Source organism: Misgurnus anguillicaudatus, chromosome 13, assembly GCF_027580225.2.
Source record: "Misgurnus anguillicaudatus chromosome 13, ASM2758022v2, whole genome shotgun sequence".
Taxonomy (NCBI): Eukaryota; Metazoa; Chordata; class Actinopteri; order Cypriniformes; family Cobitidae; genus Misgurnus; species Misgurnus anguillicaudatus.
In genome coordinates, this window is record NC_073349.2 from 29355151 (window position 1) to 29382500 (window position 27350).

General features: G+C 36.6%; 1 protein-coding gene across 1 annotated transcript in view; it reads left to right on the plus strand.

The window, feature by feature from the left end:
* reps2 (RALBP1 associated Eps domain containing 2) overlaps positions 1-27350 on the plus strand; it is a 64957-nt gene that overhangs the window by 27352 nt on the left and 10255 nt on the right. The window contains exons 5-15 of the mRNA XM_055187434.2: positions 4808-4902; positions 5680-5809; positions 16627-16690; positions 17306-17474; positions 18263-18319; positions 18509-18596; positions 19469-19546; positions 24106-24154; positions 24293-24429; positions 26192-26253; positions 26571-26654. Of these exons, the coding sequence (XP_055043409.2) occupies positions 4808-4902; positions 5680-5809; positions 16627-16690; positions 17306-17474; positions 18263-18319; positions 18509-18596; positions 19469-19546; positions 24106-24154; positions 24293-24429; positions 26192-26253; positions 26571-26654 (1013 nt within the window). The remainder of the gene's footprint in view (positions 1-4807; positions 4903-5679; positions 5810-16626; positions 16691-17305; positions 17475-18262; positions 18320-18508; positions 18597-19468; positions 19547-24105; positions 24155-24292; positions 24430-26191; positions 26254-26570; positions 26655-27350) is intronic.

A 27350-nucleotide genomic window follows, 5' to 3' on the forward strand; every position in this document is an offset into this window, starting at 1 on the left:
AAAACCTGCCAATGGGGTAAGCTAATTTTTCTTGAATTTTTCGTTTAAGAAAAATGTTCACGATTTTTTTGCTTACCCCATTGGCAGATTTTTTTGCTTGTTTTATCCACAAATTCACTTAAATTTTATGTTTTTTGTCTAAAAACCAGACTTATTTTTTTGCATTTTAATGTAAGAATTTTTAGGTATTTGTACTAAAAACAACATTTATTTGCAATTAACCATTTTTGACTGAATGGTTCCATTAAGAACCATCCATGAAGGTTCTTCATCATGAAAATTTAAAAGATATGACAGAAATGGTTCTTGTATGGCATCGTTGTGACATTTTAAAGGGATAGTACACAAAAAATAATAATTCTGTCATCATTTTCTCACTCTCACACTGTAAAAATTATTTTCAAGAAAAAAAATCTTAGTATTTTTTCTGTTTTCAGTAAAAATATATAAAAAATTCTTAAATTAAGATGCTTTTTCTTGATTAGCAACACGACCCAAGAAAAAAAGTCTATTTTTTAGACCAAAAATATCAAATTTAAGTGATTTTGTGCATAAAACAAGCAAAAAAATCTGCCAATGGGGTAAGCAATTTTTTCTTGAATTTTTCCTGGAATTAAGTGTTTCAGAAAAATGTTCAAGATTTTTTTGCTTACCCCATTGGCAGATTTTTTTTGCTTGTTTTATGCACAAATTCACTTAAATCTTATGTTTTTTCTAAAAACCAGACTTATTTTCTTGCATTTTTATTTAAAAAATTTTAGATTTGTACTAAAAACAACATTTATTTGCAATGAACCATTTTTGACTGAAAGGTTCCATTAAGAACCATTCAGTCAAAAATGGTTCATTGCAAATGAACCATTTTTGACTGAATGGTTCCATTAAGAACCATCCATGAAGGTTCTTCATCATGAAAATTAAAAAGATATGACAGAAATGGTTCTTCTATGGCATCGTTGTGACATTTTAAAGGGATAGTACACAAAAAATAATAATTCTGTCATCATTTTCTCACTCTCACACTTTAAAAAATTATTTTCAAGAAAAAAAAATCTTAGTATTTTTGTCTGTTTTCAGTAAAAATATATTAAAAAATTCTTAAATTAAGATGCTTTTTCTTGATGAGCAACACGACCCAAGAAAATAAGTCTATTTTTTAGACCAAAAATATCCAATTTAAGTGATTTTGTGCATAAAACAAACAAAAAAAAACTGCTACTGGGGTAAGCAAAAAAATCTTGAACATTTTTCTTAAACACTAAATAAAAAAAAAAATCAAGAAAAATTTGCTTATCCCATTGGAAGATTTTTTTTGCTTGTTTTATGCACAAAATCACTTAATTTTGATATTTTTTGTCTAAAAACTAGACTTATAGGACTTATTAAACTTTCTTGGGTTGTTTTGCTCATCAAGAAAAACTTGTTAATTTAAATTTTTTTAGATATTTTTACTGAAAACAAGACAAAAATACTAGAACATTTTTCTTTTAATAAATGTTTGCAGTGTACACTGCAAAAAATTTCTTTCTTACTTAGTATTTTTGTCTTTGTCTTAGTAGAAATATCTAAAAATTATTAAATTAAGATGTTTAAATTAAAATGCCTAAGAAAATAAATCTAGTTTTTAGACAAAAAATATACAATTTAAATGAATTTGTGCCAATCTTGAAATAAGTTTGAAATGAGTTTTCAAGAAATTCTGTCCCATTGGCAGATATTTTTGCTTGTTTTAAGCACACATTCACTTAAATTATATATATATATATATATATATATATATATATATATATATATTGTCTAAAAACTAGACTTATTTTCTTAAGTCATTTTGCTCATCAAGACAATACATCTTGATTTAAGAAATTTTACATATTTGCACTGAAAACAAGACAAAAATTCTAAGTAAGAAGGTCAATTTTTTGCAGTGTAATGTCTTTGTTCTGATGAACACAACGGAAGATCTTTTGAATAATGTCTGTAACCAAATCAATCATGAGCCCCAGTCACTTCTATAGTACGTGAAATGAATACTACAGAAGTGAATGTGGCTCATTATCAATTTGGTTACAAACATTATTCAAAATATCTTCCTTCATGTTCATCAGAACAAAAACATTTATACATGTTTGTAAGTAAACGATGAGAGAATCCCTTGAAGCATCTTTATTTTTGTGTGTGTATGTTACTTTAAATCCAATATCTGGGAGATGCCAAGCTCCATTACATTCAATGAGAGTAAAGGTGCATGCTGAATACACACATGTACCATTTTGTTTGGTTTATGCCTTCTTTAAACACAATATAGATTCAGTCGTTAAGAGTTACCGGTGTCATGGTTTATTTATAACACAATTTCTTGTGGCTGATGATCATAAAACTGAAGCAGATCACTTTGAGGACTGTAGAGTCATACAACAGTGCCCCCTTCAGGCAGAAGAGAGTAGTGCATGAGTGCCAATAGATTCATATTTAACAGCTCAGCTATCCTGTTACTTAGCAGGTAAGTTTAGTTTTGTATATATTTTATGTGCATAGCATTAAAAATTGGCGTTAAAGGCACAAATTCCCCCCAAAATGTTATGAGATATGTTTGATGAAATGTCTGTCATTTTTATTGCTTATATAAGATTTTGGTTATTATGAGCACAGCACTTTGTATTCAATAGCTGGTGATTGTTGAATGATCAGTTTAGAGATAAATACCTCGATGATATTTTACTTTTATGTTGCTGCAGCTGTGAAAGGAGAAATACAAGCGTGAGTGAATACAGCTTCCTTCATTAGTCTTCACACAGGGATCATAAATAGTTTATTTAAAATCTGCACATAAAAGAAAGCGATGTACTGAAGTGACTTTAGATGTAAAAACATTGGCGAGATCAAAAAGCAGTGAGCCTCTGCTCATATCAAAGATGGTGATGATGAATGTCCTTGTGTTGTAAAATTCATACACGTTCAGTATTTAATCACTTCTTCGCTTTATAATTCTACATTCCTTATTGAGTCCTTGTTCATTTTCCCTTTTTTGTAAGTAACAGCATCGCTCTTTGAAAAAAAAAGTACTTTTGTCTCACTAATGTCTGTTGATGTTTAATGTCTGTATCCCTTATAAATATTTTAATTGCCTAAAATCGAATATTTAGCCGTGTCCCGCATTATATGTACGATCGTGTTAATGGAAGATTACAAGAAATGTGACATGCTTCAAACTATTGCTTGTCATTTCAATTTGGATATTTTAATTTTTTACTCCAATTAAAGTCTGGAGCCTTAACCTTTTAACATTATGTATTAAAGGTTCACTGTGTAGATTTTTAGTTGCGCCATCTAGTGATAAGACTGTAAATTGCAACCAATGGCTCAATTCACAGCTCATCCCTCCCTTTCAAAACTTATAGTGAAGCTACGGTAGCCATCACAGGACAAACATGTTATCATCTGAGACAATGTAGTGACAAAACGTTCTCTATAGAGGAGTTTGTCCATTTAGGGCTACTGTTGAAATTTGGCGGCGACTTCCATATAAGTTGACCCGCGGTGTATGGAGATAAAAACGTTTATTCTTAGGTAACAAAAACAATACAGTTACATTTTTCAAGGTCTTTATACACCACTAATAATATAGTTATGTATATTATATTGCATTTTTGTCAAGAGATCCTCCTAATGGTGGGTTCACACCAGCCGCGTTTGAGGCGTCAAATTCGTGTCTACCGCATCTAGTTTGCCGCTTGAACATCATTCAAGCTTCATTCGCGGGTGAAATTCTAATCATTGAGACATTCACTCGGAAATTCGCGTCATGGGAGGGGCTTCTGGGACTCTGCTTGCTTCCTGTAATCACGTCACTATTAGAGCAAGCTCCTGATTGGTTAACGCGGCGCGTTTTTCCGCCAAAGTTAAACTTGCTAGTTTGCCGCAGCAACGCTCAATTCGTCTACGCACCGCGCAAAACGGCTCATTTGCGCCGCGAGACCTCCAGACCCGTGTCAACGTGTCTATACATTGACGGAAATTCGCGTCATGGGAGGGGCTTCTGGGACTCTGCTTGCTTCCTGTAATCACGTCACTTCTAGAGCAATCTCCTGATTGGTTAACGCGGCGCGTTTTTCCGCCAAAGTTAAAAACTTGCTAGTTTGCCGCAGCAACGCTCAATTCGTCTACGCACCGCGCAAAACGGCTCATTTGCGCCGCGAGACCTCCAGACCCGTGTCAACGTGTCTATACATTGACTTAATATTGAAATCACTCGCGCCAGACGCCTCTACCGCGGACAGTAAGTAGTTTTAAGTGTTTTATTAATCAAAATCAATGTCTTTATTCATAAATATGTCCTCGTTGGTATCAAATGACCTCTGCCAGTGATCTGACTTTTCTTTGTAAGCTTAGAATTTCTTTTCTTTACTTACATTGAACAGGTAAGTCCAAGGAGGCTTCCATGTCGTTTCGCCGTATTGATAAACTGAAATATCAGACAGGGACAAAAAGCACAAGCCTACCAACGCGTTAACGTGAACTAGCTGAAACAAGGAGATCAGTGATTACATATCAGCTACCGTAGTTGCAACACGCATTTGGAAAAGCGAGGCGCTAGAGAGCACTATTCGTTTGAATGCAAAATACAATTTCACCACTAGATGGGGGTAAATCCTACTTATTGTCCATTTAAAGTTACACAATGCACCTTTACGTGACCTACAGTGTTCCCTGGGAATCAAACCCATGACCTTTTGCGCTGCTAACACAATGTTCGACCAATAATCACTAATGTTTTCATTAAATGTTATTTGTTGTCTGTCTTCGACAGTGTATGATGGTAAACTGGCGAGTCGTCCCAGTGTTTCTCAGGAGAATTCCTCTCCCAGTCATTATTTCGTCAGACTGCAGCCGGACATCACACGGGTAAGAATTTCTTCCCGTCCATTCTTGCGTCTGATTGGCTGCTCATACAGAACACTGAGTCACTGTCCTTTGTGATGTCTCTGTGTTGTCTGTGATATTTGAATGAGCACGTTCAGTCCACTAAACCAGGATTAGCATAAACATATATTTATTGCATGAATATCAGTAATTATGCTTCTAAACACAGTTTTCCCCTCTTGACAAAAGTCCAAAGGAGTTCATTTATGGATATACACAACAGTTGTGAAGATTGTGTATTGCCTTGCATACATTTTCCCATTAAAACATTTTTATTGATGTCTGGCTTGGCTGATTTCTGCCAGATGTCAATATATATTAAATTATTAATCTAGAAAATGATTAGAGATGATAGATTATTAGTCTCAAATTGTAATTATATTAAAGTCAGACTTTAGTTTTCTCTCTTTATGCATCCAGATTCAATGATTACATTGATATGGTATCACAGATGTTTTATTGATGATGTTGCAGCCCTCCAGTGGCCGTCTTTATAACATTAACTTTATTTCCAGCGAGTTTCTCCCGTATTTTTTATTTCAGACTTGTTTAGCTTTAATGATAATTCAATTCCTGCAAACACAGACCGAAAAACAACTTTAGCTTTGTTTAACGACTCATCTGGGTAAATGAAACGTCTTGTAATAAACACAAGCTTGTTGATCATTTCAGCAGATATAAAGAAACGATATTGAACGTTTGTCTTTTATATGTAACACATCAGTTCATTTACAGACGGTATGTGTTTGTCTGGCTCAGGTCGAGCGATTGCCTGAAAGAAATGAGGCTGATTATTCAGACGATCCCTGGAGGATTACAGAGGAGCAACGCGACTATTACACCATCCAATTTAGAAGTCTACAGCCCGATCTGAATGCGCTCATACTGGGTAAAATATCAGAAACTGCTTCCCCCAGTACACACCAAATCATACAGCGTTAACAATAACCAACATGTGGGTGATTATATAATTGCAGGTACAATTATGTTTTTGCATTTTAATATGTTTAATTATTTAAATAATTTGATACTTCATGTCATGCACCACAAGATGTTGCAGGGCATAACAATATAATATTTTATGTAAAAAGTATCTTATATACACTGCATAAAATTATTTTCAAGAAAATTCTTAGTATTTTTGTCTTGTTTTCAGTAAAAGTATCAAAAAATTCTCAATTTAAGATGTTTTCTCTTGACGAGCAAAACAACCCAAGAAAATAACTCAAATTTAAGTGATTTTGTGCATAAAACAAGCAAAAAAATCTGCCAATGGGGTAAGCAAAAAATCTTGAACATTTTTCTTAAACACTAAATTCAAGAAAAAAAATTAAGAAAAAATTGCTTACACCATTGGCAGATTTTTGTTGCTTGTTTTATGCACAAAATCACTTAAATTTGTATTTTTGGTCTAAAAACTAGTTATATTCTTGGGTTGTTTTGCTCGTCAAGAGAAAACATCTTAAATTAAGAATTTTTAGATAGTTTTACTGAAAACAAGTAGCCTGGGTGCCAGCCGATCTTAGCCCCGCCCACAAGAATTTGAAAACGGGAAGATCGGTCTGGGGTTTCTCTGTTGAGGAGCTACTATGCTAAGACAAATGCTGGTCGAACCAATCAAATTGTCAGGGCGGGCTTTATACGATGATGGACAGATAATCAACAGTAACGTAATGAACCACGTCACCAAAGAGCGCGTGTGTTGAATGGCTGCCGCTGTAGAGTTCAGAATGGATTCTGACATTGAGTCTGTTCTAAAAGATATCGACAGAGCATTGATTTTAAAAGAGGAACAGAGAAACGCGAGCAGGGCATTTGTTGATGTTTTTGCCGTCCTTCCTATTCGGCAAAAGTTGGTCGCAACTGAAATGGCTAACGTTATCACGGCGATGCAACTCAGCGTGCACGACGAGATGGATATAATTAGCGGTCGTTGCCAGCTTCTTTTCGGAAGCCCGGAATCGTGGTTGCTGAATAAGTGGAGGGACATGCTAGGCTCCAATATTTTCAAGCCAACGTAATGGGTATTGTCGTGGATGAAGTTCACCTAACGTACAAATGGTAAGAGATAGTCTTACTCTATGACTTAGTAAATACTTCATGTTGTGATATAAACGAAATGTTGTAAACATAATAGGTGTTGATGTACATTCGCTAACTCAGTATAATCACAATGTTGTGTCATTGTAGCATTGTAGCGTTGTGTCAATAACTAGCAGTTCGGTCAGGCTGCAAATACGTAATTTCAACATACATCAATTCAATTCAATTCAATTCAATTCAATTTTATTTATATAGCGCTTTTCACAATACTCAATTGTTTCAAAGCAGCTTTACATTAATAAAAGCAGTAAAAGCACAGAAAAACGACAGATAGCATAACATAATACACAATAGCATAAGCAGTCAAATTTGCTGCGGCTATGACGCGACATTATGAGCGAGCATATTACTAATGTAACGTCTAGAAGAAGAAGCTAAGTTAAGCCCAAGCAGGCTACCTCCCCGGGGTAAAAAACCCCCTAGGAGAAAAAAAACAAAAACCCCGGGTTGTTTAGTCGAGGAAATAAAAATAAAAGTCCTAGGAGGGAAAAACCCTTGGGAGATATACATGTATATACACACATATTAACGGATAAGGAGCTTAAGCAGAGATTAAGCAGAGATTAAGCGGATATTAAGCGGATATTAAGCGGGTCCTGCCGGTGGTCGTTGGTCAGGCATCAGCTGGGCATCACATTGAAGGACGACCAGTAGATCAGAGGTGTGCCGACTTTCACATCTACCGGAACTGGGTCTGTTTGTCCCATTGTCCTCAGGGTCAATGGGACCCAGGGACGAGACAGGGAGAGAAAAACAAAATCATATTAGCGTAGGGGCCGTTCACATGTAATGCAAGTGTCACACAGTGATGTGGTTGAATCATCTTAGTTTCAGACAGACTAACTATTGCAGCATAATTATATATTATCCACAGTTGAGGATTTTGCAAATTGGGGGCCCACTGCGACGGTATATATGGTAACTAAGGGTCACCTTCCGATTTTTAATAGAAAATGAAACCTGTCGACCCGTTTGACTAAGGCCGTAACCCCACTGTCGTCGTTAATGCAGGTTCAGTGGCAAACGGGTCTATATTGCATACTATTTACAAGATCACGAAAAACCGCCAACATCGCAACCTGACCATACGTGTCAACCCGTTTGACTAAGGCTGGAGGCCCCACTGTCGTCGTTAATGCAGGTTCAGTGGCAAACGGGTCTGTATGGCATACTATTCGCAATAGAAAGAAAGCGCCAAAATCACAACCCAACCATACGTGCCAACCCGTTTGACTAAGGCCAAAAGCCCCACTGTCGTCGTTAATGCAGGTTCAGTGGCAAACGGGTCTGTATGGCATACTATTTGCAATACAAAGAAAGCGCCAAAATCACAACCCAACCATACGTGCCAACCCGTTTGACTAAGGCTGGAGGGCACCACTGTCGTCGTTAAAGCAGGTTCAGTGGCAAACGGGTTTGTATGGCATACTATTCACAAGAACACGAAAGTTCCAAAATCGCAATCCGACTATAGGTTAAGATAAGATTTTTATTTATTTATTTGGTTGGTCTGTGTTATGACCGCGAGTGCTTTGTTCCGTACAGATAACTATTTCGAGTTAAGTACTTTTACTAGACAAATTATGCGAATGCTTTGTTGAAGAGAAAAGTTTTAAGTCTAGATTTAAAATTATCGACTGTGTCTGATTCTCGGACATCGGTTGGTAAATCATTCCAGAGCTTAGGGGCTAAGTAGGAAAATGACCTTCCACTTTTAGACACTTTTGATAGTCTAGGGATAATCAAGAGACCAGAGTTTTGCGACCGTAGTGTGCGTGATGGATTGTATTCTGATAGTAATTCTCTAAGATATGAGGGTGCTAGGCCATTTAAAGCTTTGTAGGTGATTAGTGATATTTTAAATTGTATGCGATATTTAACTGGTAGCCAGTGTAAAGATGCCAGAATTGGGCTTATGTGGTCATACTTTTTAGATCGAGTAAGTACCCTTGCGGAAGCGTTTTGAACTAGCTGAAGCTTGTTTACTTGATTTGCATGGCATCCCCCGAGTAGCGAGTTACAATAGTCTATTCTAGAGGTCATAAAAGCATGGATAAGCTTCTCTGCGTCAGATGTGGACAGTATATGGCGTATTTTCGAGATATTTCTAAGATGGAAGAATGCTGTGCGGCAGACGTTGGCGATATGACTATCGAAGGATAAGTTGCTGTCGAACATCACACCTAAGTTCCTTACCTTGGAAGATGGCACCACAGTGCAGCCATCTATGTTCAACTTGTAATCTGACATATTATGTTTGTAGCGATTCTGTTCAATAATAAGTATCTCTGTCTTTTTGGAGTTCAGCTTAAGAAAGTTATGTGCCATCCAGTCACTAACATCGCTAAGGCAGTCTGTTAGCTTAGAAAACGTGTGTGTTTCGCTGGGATGTGAGGAGATGTAAAGCTGGGTATCATCCGCATAGCAGTGAAAACTTATGTTATGTTTCCTGATAATGTCTCCTAGAGGTAACATGTATAACGAGAACAGGATAGGACCTAAAACCGATCCCTGCGGTACACCGTATTTAACCAGGGAGTGATATGACTCTTCCTCGTTTACATAAACAAAGTGATAGCGATTGGTTAGATACGACCTAAACCAGGCTAGCGCCTGACCACTGATACCAACATAGTTTTCTAGTCTATTGAGTAAGATTGTATGATCTATTGTGTCAAAGGCTGCACTAAGGTCTAATAATATAAGAATTGAGATTTCACCACGATCGGATGTTAATAGGAGGTCATTTGTAACTCTAAGCAACGCTGTCTCTGTGCTATGGTGGGGCCTGAATCCTGATTGGAACTTTTCATATGTACTATTATTTGTCAAGAATGTGCGTAACTGGCTTGCCACTACCTTTTCTAATATTTTCGAAAGAAAAGGGAGATTTGAGATTGGTCTAAAGTTATTAAGCTCTCCCTGATCAAGCTGCGGTTTTTTAATCAGCGGTTTAATAACTGCTAGTTTGAAAGCTGTTGGAACGTATCCTATTTCTAGCGATGAGTTAAAGATATTTAGAACCGGGGTTGACACTACAGGGAATACCTCTTTAAGCAGTTTTGTGGGAACGGGGTCTAATATACAGGATGATGATTTGGATGATGTAACTAGTCTAGAGAGCTCATCTATTGTAGTAGGTTTAAATGAATCAAGATGTTCGTATGGTAGTCTAGTGTTAAGTGAACTAACGGGTTGAGTGGTGGCTGCCTGGGTAGCTACGATGTTTTCCCTTATAGACGTAATTTTGTTAGAAAAGAAGTTCATGAAGTCGTTACTATTGTGTTGAAGTTTACTATTGGTTTCTGTTTGTTCTTTATTTCTAGTCAGTTTTGCAACCGTGCTGAAGAGGAAACGAGGGTTATTATGATTCTCATTTATAAGCCTGCTAAGATAGGTAGATCTGGCGGTTTTAATAGCCTGTCTGTATTGTTTAACACTCTCTTTCCATGCTGCACGCCATACCTCTAACTTTGTGCTTCTATAATTTCTTTCCATTTTCCTAGTTGCCTTTTTGAGTGCTGCGGTGTGATGATCATACCATGGAGCTGGCGGTTTTTCTTTGATTCTCTTTTTTCGAATGGGAGCAACGGCATCCAATGTGTTAGAACAGACATTGTTTAGGTTTTCTATTACAATATCTAGATCGTCAGAGTTATCTGCTACATGTTTAATTTGGGACAGGTCTGGAAGAGTGCTAATAAATCTATCTTTAGTGGTGGAAATTATTGTTCTGGCTAATCTGTAGCATGTTGTGGATTGACTGATCCTATCTAGAAGTACAGTGTATGACACAAGGTAATGGTCAGAAACTGCATCACTCTGAGGTGATATTTTGATGTCATTAATATTGAGCCCGAGTGACAGAATTAAGTCTAATGTGTGCTTACGAGTATGCGTTGGCCCTGTCACGTTTTGTCTAATATTGAGAGAATTTAGAACATCCATAAATGCACGTCCTAGTGCATCTTTTGGGTTATCCACATGAATATTAAAATCACCAACGATAAGAGCTTTATCTACAGTGACTACAAGCTCAGACAGGAAATCTGCTATTTCTTTAAGGAAATCTGCATGGTGGCCCGGAGGTCTATATATTGTAGCTAAAGCAAAAGAGAGCTGTTTGTGGTTACGATCGGTTATTTCCATATTTAACAACATTAGTTCGAATGATTTAAATTTTACTTCAGATTTTTGGTTTACTTTAAAAATTTTGTTGTATATTGTAGCTACACCACCCCCTCTCCCCTTTAATCGAGGTTCGTGTTTATAATAATAGTCTTGTGGGGTGGATTCGTTTAAACTAATGTAGTCGTCTGCTTTAAGCCAGGTTTCTGTTAAACAGAGTGCATCTAAGTTTTGGTCTGTAACTATTTCATTGACAATAGGTTCTTTATTGGTAAGCGATCTAATGTTAAGAAGGCCGAATTTTAACATTCGAGGTTCATCTGTTAAAGTATTGTTGTCTAATTTTATATTAATCAGATTTGTACCAGATGTGGCAAGCGGTGCTCTGTATTTATTTGTTCGGGGAACAGATATAGTTGAAATGTGTTGATATTCTGGTAAGACTGACTCGAAGTGCTGGGATATAAGTGATCTTGACATATCACGGCAGCTAACAGATGGACGGTTAAGCCGATCCGTCTGTTGCCTGACTTGTACCCTGGATAGTCAGACTGTATTCGAAGTAAGACTATTGGTCAGATTTATAGAGAGAATCGCACTTCCTTCCTGAGATGGATGGAGGCCATCTCTCTTTAGCAGGTCAGGTCTCCCCCAAAAATGCTTCCAATTGTCTATAAACCCTACGTTATGCTGAGGGCACCATTTTGACATCCAGTCGTGAAGAGACAATAATCTACTGTAAGTTTCATCCCCCCGGTAGGCGGGGAGGGGACCAGAGCATATTACATTGTCTGACATTGTTTTAGCAATTTCACATATCTCTTTAATATTATCTTTGGTGATCTCCGACTGGCGGAGTCTGGTGTCATTCGTGCCGGCGTGAATAACAATTTTAGAAAACTTACGCTTAGCATTAGCCAGCACTTTAAGTTTTGATCTAATGTCTGAAGACCTGGCTCCCGGTATACAATCAACTATGGTGGCTGGTGCCTCAATGTTTGCGTTCCTAAGTATCGAATCTCCAATGACCAAGGCACTTTTAACAGACGTCTCAGTCGGTGTGTTGCTTAGAATATCGAACCTGTTTGAAATTACCAGGGGGGTCTTGGGTGGGCACCGGAAACGACTTTGCCGCCTGACAGTCACCCAGTTAGTCAGCCCCCTTGACTCAGATGATGGAACCGAGCTATGTGTATTACGTTTAACACTAGGCGCACCCGAAACAGTGTTTGTAGCATTAGCGGTATTAGCGTTTGTAGCATTAGCGGTATTAACGTTTGTAGCATTAGCGGTATTAGCGTTTGTAGCATTAGCGGTATTAGCGTTTGTAGCATTAGCGGTATTAGCGTTTGTAGCATTAGCGGTATTAGCGTTTGTAGCATTAGCGGTATTAGCGTTTGTAGCATTAGCGGTATTGCTGTCATCAACTAGCGTTTGGATGCGCGCTTCTAGTTCTGCAATCTTCTCCGTCAGCCTTACTACTTCAATACACTTAGCACAAGTAAACCCCTCTGTGCTGATGGAAGAAGCTAAACTGTACATGTGGCAAGTAATGCAGGTTACAATAACAAGCGGAGTCTTACCGCTTTCATGTTGGGTGATGGCGTCTTCGGTCACCTGGACGCGGTCCGTGAAGCTACATCGCGAGGGAAGCTCACTCGCAGCACGCCCCGATCGCCTGCGGACGTCTGTAGCCAGTGTGATGTGAGGCAAGCTGAATCTGCGACGGCCGGGCAGCGGCTCCTCCATGGCTTCCCGATCGCTTTCATTCTGGGCGATGGCGTCTCCGTTCCCTCGAGCGCGGTCCGTGAAGCTGCACCGCGTAGGGTGTTCGCTTTTTGCACTTCTCGGTCGCTTGTGGATGTCTGGAGCCTGGGTGAACTGGGCGCTGTACTTCGCGTAGGATCTGCGATAACCGGGTATCAACTGCTCCACAGCTTCCCGCTCAGGTGAGGACAGGTCTGAATAGCATACAGTGGATGAGTCCGCCATTAGATCGGCTGTTTGTTGATGTTAGCGGGCTATATGCTAACACTGGGTGTTTAGCAGTGATAAATCGTTTCACGTGGTAGTACTGCTCAATAGTCGTCACGGTAAAGTATTCTTGAGATAAACGAATATGTTATATTATATAAATAGGAACAAGGTAGTCAGAAAATAGGATTTGGATGATAAACTCGACGGAGCTCTGATGCACGACGCTCACTCTGACTCTCACTCTGACGTTGCTCTGATTGGTCGTAGGTCTATCCAATTGAGTGCAGAGGCATTTTTCGGTTGAGACACGCCTCATAATTATAGCTCAATGGAGCGGTATCAGACTCAAATTCTGACTAGAATTGAGTATGGCAACGTCAGGCTAGAAAACACGACAGTGTTGACCGTGTGTGTGTGTGTGTGTGTGTGTGTGTGTGTGTGTGTATGTGTGTATGTGTATGTGTATGTGTGTGTGTGTGTGTGTGTGTTTGTCCGTGAATGACTGTCAGTTCTGTTATACTGTCAACACTGTTGCTCTGTAACGGAGTTTGACAGTAACAGAGTTGACACTAACAAATCTGGACTTTGGACAGCAAATTTACCTGCATTTATATAATCACTCATGTGATGTCATAATTTCTGCAGTAAAATAAAGAAAAAAGTCACTTAAGGCCATACGTTCCAGTATTTTACCATGGTTTAGAGCAGTGTTTCTCAAACTTTTCAGCCCCACACTTTATCTTCCATTTTTTACTGAGGACCACCTAACAGAATCTCACTCTAACACTCCCCCCCAAAAAAAAAAACAAAATAGGAAGGATAAGCTAAGTTAAAGTTTAATATGCAACTGTTTCAAGTCAAAAACTATTTTTTTTAAAACACATGCAATGCTATGTTCAGAAATTATTATATGAATTTTATTTCACTTGAAAAAGTAAATGTGAAATAAGTTGCAGCTTAATATGAAAAACAAACTGCACATGTGGAAAAAAATGCAATTAAACATACTATAACAGCCTAGGTCCAACTTAATGTCATTCTGAGGTGGTGGGTATATGAAGTCTATGGTTGTAACTATGGTACAATAAAATACTGAAAAAATGTTCCCCTTAATGTCCAAAATCACTGAAATTACAGGGATTTTACACATGAAACAAAAACCAGTACATTACAAAACTAATAGATCTGTGGATTTTAGCTGGTTTCAGTTGAGGGTTGATCTTTTATTTTGACTCCTCTTTGGTTTAGCCAACTGATCCATTGGCAAGAACTGATAACACAGTTTCGCAAGAGCATTAAAAATCAACTTAAATAAGTGACGATTGCATAAACACTTGCCTAGGTCATCTTTTGGCGGACCACTGGGGGGGTTTGGACCACACTTTGAGAATTGCTGGTTTAGAGGTATTAAAACACTTTAACCATGGTAAATTATTGTAAGGTTTATTTGTTTTAGCATTTAGTGGCTACAGCAGTATGAACAAGACATAGATGTTTCAGTAAATTCCTATAGCATAATTGGTGGAGCATTGTTTTAGCAACCCAAAGGTCATGGGTTCGATTCCTAGGGAATACACATACTAATACAGATGTACTTTGAATGCACTGTTGTTTGAATTAAATTGCCTGCTAAATGCATAAATGTAAATGTATTAATGATAAATCACATAAAGCAATTAAAGAGCTCAGATGTAAAAAGGCATCTGACATATTTTCTTGTAAATATCTGAATGGCCTAAGGCTGGAATTAAGCACATTTGAGGTGAAAGTATTTGCCAAGAGCATTCAGTTGCATTGGTGCAGGTGGCAAAAATCTTACTTTCACTACATAATATTTTAATAGTGTTATTTTTCATGTCCCAATCAGTGGCGGATGCAGAACGTGACATATGGGTGGGCATGGATTAAGTCCGGGTGGGCCTGAATCTATGGGTGTCACTTTTGAATAAGAAACTATAACAAGTCTATAAAATTCGTCAAAACTTCAGAACACTAATTTAAACAGCATACACACACACCCGAACTGCACGTCACATTTTTGACATTATTGATACTTTAAATTGTAATTCAACGTGACATTTATTAAGCCTTTTTGGTAAAAAAAAATATTGGGCTCTCATAGCCTACAAAAAAGAACCTGCACACAGTGACAGGAAATATAAATGAACCCAAAAAAAACTTATACTTTTTTAAATAACCTATTAAAGTGTTTAAATAAATACGGCTACTAAATGCTTAAAATGAAGCTTCTAACATCATATTCTCTTCATGCAAATCACTAAAAATATATTTTCGTTCTCACATATTTATGTTAACTTACTAAATAAAAAAAGAAAAAGGGAATTGCTAGAATAATGTTAGACTCTGAGGTTAAACGAAATGACAAATAAAGAAACATTTAATATACTTTTTGATGAGCACAAGAGCAAGCCTACTCGTGAAGAGCGGAGCCGAGGAGCGCGCATATCAGAAGTGAACGAAAGGAATAATGGATTTAATGCTTTCACTTCATTTCCTGACAGTTTCACTTGTTAGTGAGGATAGTAATGGCTAACAAGATGACGCCGAATTACATACAACATAATTACCTAACTAAATCTGAGAGAATGCAAACACATTACAATATTTTTTCCTCCGCCCGACGGCCAAGGCGCATCATTTTTTTTTAGCCCGACAGGAATTCGCCATAGCCCGTAATGGACGTCGGGCAAGCGATTTTGCGAGGTTTTCGTTTTGTATAAATTGTATCTTAATATTAATCAATGTTTGATCAAACAATCGCCTCGATTTAATAAATAAGAAGCAAACCAAGAACGTCTGTGGTGTGGATTGAAGTGAACCCACTATATTTTCGCAGCCTACACGTCATTCTGCTTTAATGCATTTCTTAAATTAATGTCTCAATTACACAGTAGGCTTATAGGTTGTAATGATAGGCTATTTGTTGCTTAAAAGCAATAGGCTATATTGTATAAAGTGTAGCAATAAACGTGGCGTGACTTATAGTGCTGCTATATCGCTATATCAAACAACATCACTATGATCAGATGTTTTCTTTCTATTTTTTACCCTGCTGTCATATTTGTTGTGTGTTTATGTTATTGAGAGGAAAGCGCGCAGCACATATTTATAACGTGTTGTTATTCAAAATACGTTTTCTACTTGCTTGCAAAAAAAGTTCTCAAAGTGATCATGGCTGAAAGCTGCTCGGGAATATTTCATTATAACGCAACATTCAACTGCTTTAATAGTTTTTAAATAGTTATCAGGCTTACTTATAATTTTACTGTTTTTAACATAACATGCAATAGATAAATTACACCACATAAAGTAGTATACATGTCTAACTATACAGAGAGTAGTATTTTTTACATTTCTGATTGGGCGGGCCAGCTGTCAATCTGTCAATTGGTCCCAATGCAACTTTCATAGATGCTTGAGTCTGACCAATGCATTACTAAAGATTCAATGCATGTTTATGTTTTGTTTTTCTTTCAGGAACTGTTGCAAAAAACTTCTTCACAAAGTCCAAGCTTCCCATTCCAGAGCTGTCGCATATATGGTGAAAATCGTGTCTCACATCTACAAGCTGAACTCTCTCTGTGTTTATAAGCCTGTTTATATATAGTCTAAATTGAATGTAAAGTCAGCACCACACTGCAAAAAAATGATTTTCAAGAAAAAAATTCTTAGTATTTTTGTCTTGTTTTCAGTAAAAATATAAAAAATACTTAAATTAAGATGCTTTTTCTTGATGAGCAAAACGACCCAAGAAGATCACTTACATTTGATATTTTTCATCTAAAAACTAGACTTGTTTTCTTGGGTCGTTTTGCTCGTAATGAAGAAGCATATTAATTTAAGAATTTTAGATATTTTTGCTGAAAACAAGACAAAAATACTAAGAATTTTTTGCACTGCATACACTAAAAATAATAATAGTAATAATAAATGCTTGGGTGTTTTAACCCATGGTTGGGCCAAAAAGGGACCCAACCGTTGGATTAAATTACTGTAACTTGGAAAAAGTCTTAATTTGACCCAACCATGTGTTGAAACAACCAAGCATTTGGGTTTATACAACCCAGCATAGGTTAATTTATAACCCAGCGACTGGGTTTGTATATTTTTGACCTATAACCAAGCATTTGTAAGAGTGTTTTTTTGGGACCTTTAGGGAGTTAAGTGATGTCGACAAGGATGGTGCTCTCAACTTCTCCGAGTTTTGTACCGCCTTTCATCTGATCGTGGCTCGTAAGAACGGTTACCCACTCCCTGAAGCTCTCCCCCCCTCACTTAGACCAGGATATATGGATCAATGTGTGGCTACGGTGACACCAGCAGAGGTATAACACCAATAGACTGATCGCATTAATGTTGAGCTGTCATATTTCAGGTTTTATTACACTGCAAAAAATGATTGTCTTTTTTCAGTAAAAATTTCCAAAAATTCTTAAATTAAGATGCTTTTTCTTGATGAGCAAAACTAAAAAAAATCTATTTTAAGTGATTTTGTGCATAAAACAAGCAATTTTCTTGAATTTTTCTTGAATTTAGTGTTTAATTTGCTAAAAAAATTGTTTTGTAAAAAAAAAATTAATCTAACTTAAATATTAAATTTTTTTCAATATTAAAGCATTACATCATCTTCCAAATGCTTACTTGTTTATAGACACTTATTCGGCACTAAGTAGTTGTTTTATATTTATATATAATTAGATTTCTATGCCTGTTTCAAAATTAGGAAAAATTAATTTTAAGTGCTCTTGTATAGCTCAGTGATAGAAAATTGTGGTAGCAGTGCAAAAGGTCATGGGTTTGAACCCGGTGAAAATGCATATTGACAAAAATGTTTACATTGTAATGCACTGTAAGTCACTTTGGATAAATAATAATAATAATAATACGTTTTATTTATATAGCGCCTTTCAGTGCTCAAGGACGCTTTACATAGAACAATTAACAAGAAAACAATGATAAGGGACAATGAAGTACAAAAGTCAAGTTCAAAAATACAGAACAACTTAAATATAAGTGTTTTTCATTCTGATAGAACGAGGGAAAGAGGCTTTACATCAAAGTCAAGGGTAACAAGTTTAAACTGAGCTCTAAATGAGATTTTACACATTTACAGACAACTCAACCTCTCATTGTGTTTGATGACACCATAACCCCTGCAGCAAATCAGCTGGTAAGAAAACCTTTATTTAACCTCTGTCTGTCTGTCTGTCTGTCTTTATGTGCATGTCTCTCTGACCGAAGACAGAGGGCGCTAATGAGTTATAAATTAAACATCTTGGTGATTAAGAAATACAGAGTCAAACATAGCGAGTTTAGACGTGTGCATGCATCACAGATCATCCTTAATTTTGTCAAACAGGAGAAAGGTTCAGTTGACCTGCAGATGACCTCTAGATCAGGTGTGAGCACCTGCAAACAGGACACCAGAGATGAGAGGAGACAGTCAGGTAATGACTTACATCTCAAATTTTAGCGAATGCATTCATACACTGAAAAAAATCTCTGGCTGCACATGATTGAATTAAGATTTCTTAAAATTGATTTTTCTTTAAAAAATTGTCAGATCTACGTAATTTAATTATGTACACCAGTTCAACATGATTGAATTAAGTTTTCTTAAAATGAAATTCATTTTAATTAATGTTAATTTAATTTAAGAAAACCTAATTTAATCATGTGCAACCGATGTCCAGAAGTTTTTTTTTTCAGTGTACATTGAACCCAAAAAAGGGCCATTTTCAAACAAAAATTTCAATCATGTCATCATTTACTTATCAAACCTGTATAAATTTATCTTTTTTATAAAGAAACATTCAATCTGTGTTAGATAAGTAGTAATTGTAATATTATTATAAGGACAGCAAATTATTTACAAACTTAAATACTTGGCTACACCGTAGACTGTTTGGGGGGACCCCTAGGAACCTTCTGGGGAACCCTGGAGGTTCCCAGACCCCAGTTTGAAAACGTCTGCTCTAGATAACACAATATCAAACCATGTGACCTTTGCAAACAGAAGATAATAGGCATATCTTTAAAACTTTTAACCAGGAGGTATTAAAGTGATGTTTAGTGCAATAAAGTAATTTTCATTTTTACACACTTGTTCCACTAAAAAATATTCAAGTACTTCTGTCATTTTGATTATGGTTTATGATGTCATTTTTTTTGTGAAATAAGCAAAAAGTGTACCTGGGTTTTTTGTTTTAATTAAAAAAATCTGAAAATTCGTTTTCTTTAATAATTCAGACATTTATAAACGTCTTTCGTGACTTAGAAGGAACTCTTTTTTTTATTGATCTTATTGCTGCATCATCAGAGTTCAGCCCAAAGAGAGGCGATCCAGATCTTCACGAGAAGTCAATACAGCAAAGTCAAGTCAGCACTTTAAAACCAGGTAACATCCACCCTGTCCTCAGGCACACCGGCACGACCACAGTCTCTCATTTACCACTGATTTACCGGATACCTAGTTTTACTAGGATGAAACCATTTATCATTTACTCATCCTCATCGTCACTTCAAACCCGCATGACTTTTCACCTAAGGCGGTGTGTTCCTCTGCTATTTCTCATAGTCAAAACTGTTAAATATGAATAAAGCACCAAAATCATTACTATATAGCTAAGAAAATGCTGATAGTGTTACTTAGGCCGCATTTACATTGCATGTTTAAAATGACTCAATTTAGATTTTTCCAAATCGGAAAATTGAGTCACTTTAAACATGCAATGTAAATGCGCATAGATTCCCAAATTCTCAGATAAGTTTCAGGCCTCATTCATATGTGGAAATAAATCAGATACATGCATTCAAGTCCACAATGTAAGCTCAGATATTCCTACCCAGTCTCATGTAGATGCGTATAAATAGCACGAAGTGTGAAAATCGTGCAATACATACGCCAAATTCTAATTTGGCGGGGATATGATACGCCAGTCCTTCCCATTCACTTAAACGGCACATCTTTTTTTGTTGTTTTATGTATTGGTTTCTCAATTTTTTAAAACCATTTTCGCTTGGGTTAAGGGTTAGATTTGAGATTTGCTACAGGTTTCTCCATCTTTTTGTCTATTTTTAAGCCATCGTCGATTGGAGTTGGGGTTAGAATTGGGTTTGGGTTAGGATGTCATTTTTATGTAACAAAAAGTTCTAACCCTAAACCCAAGCAACAATGGTAAAAAACTAGAACAAAAATTAAGAAACCAATAAATAAAACGACAAAAAAAATATGTGCCGTTTAAGTGAATGGGAAGGACTGACGTATCATATGCACGCCAAATTGGAATTTGGCGTATGTATTGCACGATTTTCACACTTCATGCTATTTATACGCACTCCGAGACTGGGTTCGATATTCCCATATCAAGACGGGTTGTGCGTTATTGAAAATGGGACGTTGGCAAATGACGTCAACTCAGGTGGGCACCACCCACAATCACATGACTCTTCCTAGCAGCGCAATGGAGGACTACAGCTTCACTTAGTGGAGTAATGCTGAAGTTTTATGTCTTGATACAGAAATGAAGCTCTATAAATCTTGTATAATCATTTTGTCTGTCCATTGCATATCGCAACATTTTACTTCCTCTGTGGTTTAAGCTGTTTTGGGTCAGTATGTTTACCTTGAATTGTTTGCCGAGTGTTTACTGTAAATGCAGATATCGGATAGGAATCACTTTTAAAAGATGATGTATGCAGTGTTGGGTAAGTTACTTAAAAAAAGTAATCCACTACAAATTACTAATTACTACTTTAAAATTGTAATTTGATTACATTACTGATTACTACATGCAAAAAGTAATCTAATTACTAATTACTTTACTTTTTAAGTTACTTTGACAACATCAAATGTAAAAAAGCTACAAAGTGAAATTGTCAGAAACAAGGACGGATGAACGCAAACGCAGGCGATGACGGGGGTGAACAGAAAACACTTTATTATAACACAGACAAAACAAGAGCCCACGTGGGGGCAGAACAAACACGGAATACTGACAGATGACTTAAACTAGACTTGACTATGATTCTAACACTAGACAGAATGGCATTAAATATGAAAAACTAAACAGGATAAGGAGAAAACAAGTGAGGGTAATGAACTAATGATTAAACTATTAACTGGGAGAAGAAGGGGGCGGAGACAAGAGACGAGACACCGAAGGTCATATTTGAATGCTTAAAGCTATTTTGGTGTGATTTGCACTCTCCTAAAATTGCTGGTCATAATGATGCAGAAATATTTGTAGCTTTTATAATAAGTTACACGTGTTTAAAATTTCTCATTAAACATTCTACATTTATTAACATCTATCTATCTATCTATCTATCTATCTATCTATCTATCTATCTATCTATCTATCTATCTATCTATCTATCTATCTATCTATCTATCTATCTATCTATCTATGCACATTCATTCGCGGTCGCAGAGACAGAAAGTAGAGTTTTAACACGTCATCGCATTCGCGAGGGCTTTTTGGTCAAGTTAAAGAATGTTAATATTCATGTTAGTTCGTTAAATATAACAATCAAAAGTTGTTTTGGTAATTGTTTAAATAAACATATGATTAATTAAAGCAAGTGCACGCATTGAGCTCATGATTAAATAACATAGTTAAATAATGTTAACAAAGAAAACCTTATTGTACATTAGTAATTTGAAAACACACCTGTACAATCGCTTCTGGCAGACCAGATGTCATCGCGCAAAGCCCACTTTTTTGGACATGTATTGTCTGTATTCCACTTGAATGATCAACCACCGCTCACACAGCATCCATTTGCTTGCGTCTCCGACGAGTGATTATGCACATGCTCGTTACTGACGCTGCGCGCATGCTCGTTAACAGACTCTGCGAGCATGCTCGTTAACAGACGTTGCTGAGCAACGGCAAAACGTCATTTTAAAATACATTTTAATTAATTTTTCAACACTTAATTTGTAACGCTAGTAACGTAATTTTGTTGTCATTGGTAACTGTAATCAAATTACATACATTTAAAATGTAAAGCGTTACGTTACTGCGTTATCAGGAAAAGTAATTAGAGTACAGTAATGCGTTACATAGTAACGCGTTATACCCAACTCTGGATGTATGTGGGTCGTGACAAAAAACGGATACAGGCAACCAGTGTTGGGGGTAATGCATTACAAGTAACGCGCATTACGTAAGAATATTACTTTTCTGAAGTAACGAGTAAAGTAACGCAAAATGTACATATTATTATATGCGATCATAAAAAACACCTGCAAGGCCTAAAAAGAGATTAAGCCTCAGCCAAGTAAGAAAAAGTAACGCAAAAGTAACGTAAGCATTACTTTCCATTAAAAGTAACTAAGTAATGCAATTAGTTACTTTTTTGCGGAGTAACTTAATATTGTAATGCATTACTTTTAAAAGTAACTTACCCCAACACTGCAGGAAACAAATTGGAATTGGGCTTCAAGATTTGTAGTGTAAATACAATCTTAGTTTAAATAAAAAATATCTCTATATTTTTACTTTGTGTTAAAGGAACACACCACCGTTTTTCAATATTTTGCTGTGTTCTTGCCTCAACTTGGACGGATTGGTGCATACCTGTCTTTTTTCAATGCGTGCACTTTTGGTCTTTGTGCGACGCTTCTTGAACGTGTTGGCATTTAGCCTAGCCCCATTCATTCCTATGGCTCCAAACTTAAGTTTTATTTTGTGCCACAATACTTACTCGTGTAACTACTCATGTTAGAGTCTTTAAATAGGGAAAACATGGAAGTGCTTCTAAATTCGTCCCTGTTTGGATCCTAAGGAATGAATGGGGCTAGGCTAAATGCTAACACATTCACGAGGCGCTGTACAAAGATTAAAAGTGCACACATTGAAAAAAAAGGGGTTGTATTAATTCATCTAAATTGATGTAAGAACATAGTAAAAAATTAAAAAAACTGTGGTGTTTTCCTTTAAAAGATGATGTACGTGGGTCGTGTAAAAAATTGATACAGGCAACAAATCGGAATTGGGCATCAAAATTCGCAGTCTTAGTTTAAATAAAAAATAAATCTCTTTTATTACTTAGTGTTGAGTATCATCTCCAGCTTTTTGCACTTGGTGTATATAGGATCTATCGTTAAGAAAATATGATTTTTCACTTAGTGTAAATATCCACTGCCACATTTTTATGTTGGGTTGAATAGTTTCCATCAAACATATAATACAAATCAAAACTAGATATTTCAGCAGATCTGGACATGAATTTATCTAGACATTTAAAGAGTGTAATATTGTGCCAAAGTCCCAGCGAGGTTTGTTTGTTATTTTTTTCCCGCTGGGTTTGATGTGTTATGGATTATAACTTCTCATTGCCTTTGGGTGTGGACACAAACTCAAGTTTATATCCACATCTCTGACCTTTTGTTCTAATATTTCTCAGACAGTCTGTTCTGATTCACAGCTGATGTTTATTGGCATGTCCAAATCCCTGGACGTTCACAAATAATCCAACCCTACTCCACATTTTATTACTTGACTTGAATGCGATGTTGACGTGCTCCAACATGGATCTCATGAAATTGTTTTCCCCAGAGTTTATATTGTCATCTCTTTATGATGGTATGGATGATGGAAGGTGTTAAATATTATGTTCGGTTCGTGTCCTGCTTCATGTTATTGTTTGAATAGTTTTCATGTTATGCAGAAGATTTGATGTGTTACTCTTGAAAGATAAATCCTTTTCCCTGGCCAATGGCAACAGTTCAGTTCAGGCCTGTCTTACAACCTCACAGTCTTAAATAAAATGTCTGGGACTCAGATGTGTTTTAATGACAGGACTAGTTGCTTCAGATCCGTTCACGTTGTTGATGTCCATCATCTGATATTTTTGTTTGGTATTTTTTGCTCATAGACTCAGACTGTAATAAACTGAAATGTTTTAATAGTCTGAACAGGGCTTAACATGCATATAAATGTGTTTCAGATTCTCCACAGGAGCTTGATGCAAATATGAAGTCAAGGACACGACCCAGGTAACACATTTTTGACTCCTTCCTGCTTTATTCTTTTTACCAATCTAAATTTTTGTTTATTTTCATGATGTTTGGTGTAAACATTATCTTCATTGGTTTTTGATGTAATGTATGCGTGTGTGTGTGTTTGAACTGCAGGTCGTTTTCAAGCACATCTATAGATGATGCAATAAGAAAGGTTGAAGAACCGCCCACACCACCACCCCGACCCCAGAAGACTCACTCTCGTGCCTCCTCGCTCGACCTGAATAAACTCTTTCAGCAGAGCGGACAAGGTTTGAAAACTCATCTCAACATCTCTAAACTCTTTACATACAACTTACAAAGACAGAAAATCTGTTGCACTAAATGTGATTTAAATTCAGTAATGTTTCACTGTTGTAGGGTTGTTTTGGCTCAAATTCTTTATCAATTTTGAGTCTTTCACTCTCTCTGCCTTTTGACTGTCTCACTCTCACACTTTGTTTTTTACTCTCTGTTTACTGTCTCACTCACTTTGTTTTTTACTCTCTGTTTACTGTCTCACTCTCTAACTTTGTTTCTTTCACTGTCTTTCTCTCTCTTTGCCTTTTGTTTTTTCACTCCCTCTTTCTCTGTCTCACTCTCCGTTTCTTTTTAAATCTCTCTTTCTATCTCACTTGTCTCTATTGTTTCTTTGATTCTCACTCTTTGATTCACTCTTTTTATCATCTCACTTTCTCACTTTTGTTCACTCCATCTGTCTTTTGACTGTCTCACTCTCTCACTTTCTTTCACTCCGTGGCTTTTGACTGTCTACCTCTCTTGTTTTCTTTCACTATTTTTATCATCTCACTCTCTCACTTTCTTTCACTCTCTGGCCCTTGACTGTCTCACTCTCTCACTTTCTTTCACTCTTTTTTATCATCTCACTCTCTCACTTTATTTCACTCTCTCTGCCTTTTGACTGTCTTACTCTCTCACTTTGTTTTCACTCTATTTTTACCGTCTCACTCTCTCACTTTCTTTCACTCTTTTTTATCTTATTCTCTCACTTTCTTTCACTCTTTCTGTCTTTTGACTGTGTCACTTTCTACCTGTCTTTCACTCTTTTTTATTATCTCACTCTCTCACTTTTTTTGACTCTGTCTTTTGACTGTCTCATTTTGTTTTAACTTTCTGTTTACCGTCTCACTCTCTCACTTTCTTTCACTCTTTTTATCATCTCACTCTCTCACTTTCTTTCACTCTATCGTTCTTTTGACTGTCTCACTCTCTCACTTTGTTTTTCACTCTATCTGTCTTTTGACCTGTCTTACTCTCTCACTTTCTTTCACTCTTTATAATCTCACTCTCTCACTTTCTTTCACTCTCTGTCTCTTGACTGTCTCACTCTCTCACTTTCTTTCACTCTTTTTATCATCTCACTCTCTCACTTTATTTCACTCTCTCTGCCTTTTGACTGTCTTACTCTCTCACTTTGTTTTAACTCTCTTTTTACCGTCTCACTCTCTCACTTTCTTTCACTCTTTTTTATCTTATTCTCTCACTTTCTTTCACTCTATCGTTCTTTTGACTGTCTCACTCTCTCACTTTCTTTCACTCTTTTTATCATCTCACTCTCTCACTTTCTTTCACTCTGTCTTTTGACTGTCTCACTCTCTCACTTTCTTTCACTCTTTTTATAATCTCACTCTCTCACTTTCTTTCACTCTTTTTTATCATCTCACTCTCTCACTTTCTTTCACTCTCTGTCTCTTGACTGTCTCACTCTCTCACTTTCTTTCACTCTTTCTGTCTTTTGACTGTCACTTTCTTACTTTCTTTCACTCTTTTTTATTATCTCACTCTCTCACTTTCTTTGACTCTATCTGTCATTTGACTGTCTCACTCTCTTTTTTTCACTCTCTGTTTACGTCTCACTGACTGTCTCACCTTATGATTTTTCTGATCCATACTCTCTCTTTCTTTTCTAACTCTGTTTTTTCTCTTTCTCTCTCTGTCTCTGTACTCTCTGTTTTTTTCTCTCACTGTCTCACCTTCTGTCTCTCTCACACTTTCTCTCTGTCTCTCCCTCAGGTTCTAAAGGTGGTTGGTTGCCTCAACCTCCAGCTCTCCCTCCACGACCTCCAGCCACACAGGTGAGCTCTCTTTCAGCTTTAACAAATTAATTAATATTTAATCATTTATTCCAAGAGTAATATAAAATACAAAAATATATTATATTGTATTATAAAATATAAATAATATATTTAATATAAAAAAATATCTTAATTAAATACAATAAACTAAACAGCATACCAGCTAGCAATTGATCTCATGTGTGTTTACAAATGTGCATATGAGATATGTTATAAATGTTATGTTATTCTTTTTCAAATTCTGAAATGTCATGTTTTTGAGATGAAATCGTCCTCTATACCATTCCTGTTTCTCATCTCTAATTTAAATGTCTCAGATCTTTAACTTCCAGCATGACAAGAATACCCAGAAGGCCGTGCAGCAGCCGAACTTTGCCGACTTCAGCAGATTTAGGGAAGAGGTGAGTGGATGTTTATCCTACAGCCCTTCAAAAACACACATTAGATGATTCATCTCCGTTGTACTTGTATTTTGAGGTGAAATCACATTTTATAAAGCTTTTGCAAAGTTTTTATATTAATAGAATTAAATGTAGAAGCAGCACATATTTCTGCTGACCTGATTGCAGTTTTGTGTCAGTTATTAATTGTGTACTGTCATTACACGGCATATCTGGCACACATTCGCTGAAGTAACCTGATGTGTGTTCGTTCTCATGTTTCTGCAAACTGAGCCGATCCAACAGTTTCCCACAGTTTAATAAGAAAATAAAACTGCAGGATCTCAGTAAAAACACACACACATCATTTATCAACGTTACTTAGGCTATCAAAGCTTCAGGGCGTCTTTACCCACTCCACTTAAATTGCACAAACACACAACGCTTATTTAATATCACAGGCACCTGCGTGTTAGTTTGTACTCGAGGCTTCTTTATGAAAGTAATACTCGTGTGTGATATGAAGGTATGACAGGAGACGGTATGATGGGATGTTTACCCCACAAGCCTTTAACTGCCTCGTACCTCGGGCGTTCCTTCATCTTTATAGCTTTCATAGCTCTTCCTGCTGTTCATGTCTGGCTTCTGTGATTGTTCAGAGGGAAAATGATCTCGGCGTGAAATTCATTTGACATCGTTTGGTGAGTTACAGCTCGG